This window comes from Lactuca saligna, chromosome 7 (assembly GCF_052625555.1).
Source record: "Lactuca saligna cultivar CGN05327 chromosome 7, ASM5262555v1, whole genome shotgun sequence".
Lineage (NCBI taxonomy): Eukaryota > Viridiplantae > Streptophyta > Magnoliopsida > Asterales > Asteraceae > Lactuca > Lactuca saligna.
The window spans coordinates 48,378,586-48,383,041 of NC_136423.1; the positions used below are offsets into that span (position 1 = coordinate 48,378,586).

Consider the following 4,456-nt stretch of genomic DNA (forward strand, 5'->3'; position numbering starts at 1 on the left):
TGAGGATGAAGTCTAAGACAAGTGGGGGAGAATTGTAACGCCGAAAGTCTGGTACACATTTATTTACAAATTATTCTTGTTTGAAAGGCTACTCGACGAGTTGGAAGCCCCAGACTCGTCGAGTAGAAGTTAGCCTTGGACGCGGGATTCAGCCACCTACTCGATGAGTCAAGAGCTCTGGACTAGACGAGTAGGCTTGGCAGAATGAAACCCTAATTTCGGGGTTTTGCACCCTATTTAAGCATCTTAATCCCCACTCCTTGGCCTCATTTACAGCCTCCTTGTCCCAAACCCTAACCCACAAAACCCTAGAGCTTTCCTTGAGTGTATGAGGCATTTTGAGTGATCTTTGTGAACTTTTGAATCTTGTGGAAGAAGAAGAAGATATAGGGCTCAAGAGGGAAGGAGTAAATCCAGAAGCTACACTCCATTTGCTACATTTTCTGGTAATAAAGTCTCTAACTTGGTCATTCTTTTCTTAGATCTATTTACTTCCATTTTATGAGGGTTTTGGTTCAAGAACCTTGGTCTTTGGGATTTGGACGTCCCAGGTGACTTATATTTCAGATCTGGGATCTAGGAGGGGTTCCATGGCATAAAGGTGTAAACTTTATGACTATGGAAGCCCCATGCAAGCTTTTAAGTGTTAATATGGCCATTTTAGCCCTAAAAGTCCATGCATGGAGGGAAAGCTTGGAACTTTACGTGTTCAACTGATGTTCAGAGCCTAGATCTAGTATAGTGTGCCTTGGTTTAGGGTATTATGGCTTTTGGACCAAGATCTATGTTCTAGAGAGTTAGGGTTTGAGCTAAACCAATTAAGAAGGACTAAGAGCAGGTAAAGTTGGAAAATTTACCCTTAAAGGTATCTTCCCAGTGTGTAGATGAAGTTTAGAGCTTGGATCTGAAGGGTAGGAGCTTAATCCATTGAGATGGCTCAATCAGACAGGGGAACTCGGCGAGTCCATAGAGGGACTAGGCGAATTGATATGGTTTGTCCCGTTTTAGCTTCAGGTAGAACTCGATGAGTCAGTAAAGGGACTCGGCAAGTTAAATCGGTAGATCGTAACTATGAGTAGCCTGGAACTCGACGAGTTAGGGGGAGACTCGACGAGTTAGATTGTGATTTCAGGATCTAGGACTCGACGAGTTGATGGAGCAACTCGACGAGTTGGGTCAACTAGAAGGTTGACTTTGACCCAAGCATTGACTTTGACTAGGGGTAAAATGGTCATTTTACCCTAAGAAGGATTATCAGATTTTGATTAAGTGTTATTATGAAATTGATAGTCGGGGAGTCGCCGGAGCAGCAGTCAGAGATTCCTCACTCAAGTTTTCAGCAGTCAGCCTTGCGAGGTGAGTTTCCTTCAGTAGGAACGGGTCTAAGGCACCAAGGCCAACCCGTAGTATGAAATGTTAGTAGTTGAGTGTGGGCGAGGCCCGTATCTCATAGTATCTGAGCGTGGGCGGGGCCCGTACCTCATAGCTTAGTTTGATTATGGATATATGCTTGATTGATAGACTTAGTTATACTTGTTGTATGTGTGATACTTGTATGTATGTTTAGTAGCTGAGTGTAGGAGGGGCCTGTATCTTATAGCAGCTGAGTGTGGGCGGGGCCCGTATCTCATAGTAGTCGAGTGTGGGCGGGGTCCGTATCTCGTAGTAGCTGAGTGTGGGCGGGGCCCATATCTCTTAGTTAGTGGAGTGTGGGCGGGGCCCGTATCTCCTAGTTGCATGTTATGTGTATGGTATGTGGTAGTTTGGGGAGACTTACTAAGCTTCGTGCTTACATTTTTCAGTTTTGGTTTTAGGTACTTTCGGTAACAAGAGGAAGGGCTCGAGATGATTGCAGTGCACGCACCGTTGTTTAACCTGGGATGTTTATACTTTGATATTTTGATATACATTGATATGATGTTTGAGATATTATGACATGTGTTTTGGATAACTACGGTTTTATTAATAATTAAAAAACGAAATTTTTGGTCTGTAATTTTGGGATGTTTCATTAAATGTGTGTTGTGTGTGTATTGTAATCTTAAAATTGTCTGATTATTTCTTTCTATCTTCAGGTCAATGTATGGCTAAAGTTTTCTGCAAGTCCATTGCCATATTTTGGTGGAGACTACTTGCTTGGTGCCGTTGGGGATATAATGTATCATTGGGAATGCATGTAAATATTACCTTATTACAAATGGTTCCACTTCAATAAGGTTATATTATCTTATATTTGTTCATAATAGTTCTATATGGAATCAATTTTAGCCTTTTTGACTTTTTATTCGTCTTGAATATATCAAACATCTAATGATTAAACATCAAATAGTTGGTTTTATGGAGTTCTCCCAGGTTTTGATGTTGATTTGTTATTTGGCTTATCCTTCTCAAATAGACTCTGATGAATATGAATTGTGTTCATTACATTATGTGTATTTAATTTTACTTTTTTGTTTATAATTACTCCATATTTCCGCTATGAAAACCTGATTTGTTTAATTAGTTTACGTGTTATCAATTTATTCTGTTTTATTAATTTTAGCAGTATACATTTGTGGTTAAATGTCATGTGTTTTGTTTGGAACTTAACCCTAAAAGTAAAGGGCAAACAACGTTTTCTATCTATAAAGATGTTACAAATGGTGTGATACAGGACTAACACATTAAGTTTTCTTCGACAGACTTTTATCGGAATGGTGATTTCTATTTTGTTGCTTTGTTTTTTTGTCTTTGTAAGCTTTCCTAAGAGTTAACCATTTGCTAGTGTTGTGCTAACTGTATACTTTTCAAGTTTACATCCCTTTTGGGTGTGTTTGGGTTGTGGTTTTAAATCAAACCATGTTAATGAGCATCTTTTCATATATGTCTTCATTTTCTTGCCATTATTGCAATTAGGGGATATTGGCTTATTGAAATCATTGATGGCGAAGTTTGATTTCTAGATAAGATTTTTTTTAACTATTTCTATTGATTTGAGAACCCAAAATTTTCTAACCCCCCAAAACGGGATCCTTCCTAGTTAATCCTAAATTAGTCCCAAAACCACCGAGTCTTTGCCACCTAAAAATTATAGCAAATAAAGAAAAGTAATTTTTTTAACTAATTCCTAAATAAAACAAACTCTTAATCTTTATTTATTTTGATGAGGCCTCATAAGAAATATAGGACAAAAAAACATGTAGTAATCGTGGTCGCAAACAATATTAAAATAAAACATTGGTAGATAAACATGATAAATAAGTGCATCTCTTGCGTCCGAAATTTAATAGTTCAAGAAAGCCAAGCCAATTATCAAGAAACTGGCAGGTACCATGGCGGAGAAAGATGGAGCTCCTCCACTAGGTGGTGGAACCGGAGTGATCCTGTCGGAGGTTACGACGGTTGGTGGTGATGATGGGCTGGAGCTTGGAGATGAGGTAGGGGGACAGGGAACATCGGGTGTTGTCGGGGAGATTGTCGGTGGAGATGCCGGTGTTGTGGGTGCTGATAACGGAGGTGTAGGGATGGTGGTTGGTGGAGACGCCGGTGTTGTGGGTGTTGCTGATGGAGGTGTAGTAGAGGCGTCGGCGGAGACGTTAATGGTTAACTTCTGACCAAGTTGGCAGTGGCTTGCAAATGTGCAGATGTAATAGTGGGTGCCGGCGGTGGTCAAGGTAAGGGAGGCAGGGCCAGTGGTTACAAGGGAGATGGGATTGGTGGCTGTGCATGGGCCGTACGCCGCCGCTGAGACCTCTGCAACATCGTGATCTCCGTTGGTGAAGTTAAAGACAAGAATGTCGCCGACGGTGAATGTTTGACGTGACGCCCAAGTGGTGTAAGCAGCGGCCCCACCGGAAAGAATGGTCCATCCCAAGGCGTCACCTACGACATGCCTTGTCTGGGCTGCAGTGCCCTGAAGCTGCATGGATGCAACCATTATAGCCATGAACACCACTAAATTAATATTAAAGCTTCCCATTTTTGAACCCTGGAACTACTATTGTGTTTTTCCGATTATTGCTTTTGTGAAATTGTGAATGCAAGATGAACTATCTGACATTTGATATTTATAAGAGGCGCATCATTAAATGCTTTGAATTTTAGAGTTTACTTTTAGTTTTCTTGATTTGAATTTTCAGATGAAATAAATGCCATATTGGATTATTGGTACTCTTTCAACGTACGGTTATGAAGATATGAAAAATGGTTTTAACTCATTTTGGATGTTAGTTTATCTATTTGTTAACTTTGTCTCCATTCGAATTACTCATTTAACCTTAATGTAGAAAATGGTATTTTGGACCAAATTTAGTGACTAAAATTGGAATTAAGTTTCCGTAATTGCCTTAATAATAATAATAACTATGTATAGCATATACAAGTGACTTAAAGTGAAACCAAAATTTCCATTATCTCCTGAATGAACCATGGATGTAAATTTATGATGGACATTTTTACCTAGTTGACAAAAGTTGTT

The 4,456-nt window shown here is 39.7% G+C and overlaps 1 protein-coding gene across 1 annotated transcript; it reads right to left on the reverse strand.

Moving 5' to 3' along the window:
* Window positions 1-3,107: 3,107 nt before the first annotated feature.
* On the reverse strand, window positions 3,108-4,010 carry LOC145003814 (blue copper protein-like). The gene has a single exon (XM_078962724.1). It carries the CDS (start codon window positions 3,956-3,958, stop codon window positions 3,263-3,265), a length of 696 nt encoding a protein of 231 aa, XP_078818850.1. The 5' UTR covers window positions 3,959-4,010; the 3' UTR covers window positions 3,108-3,262.
* Between the last annotated feature and the right edge of the window lie 446 nt (window positions 4,011-4,456).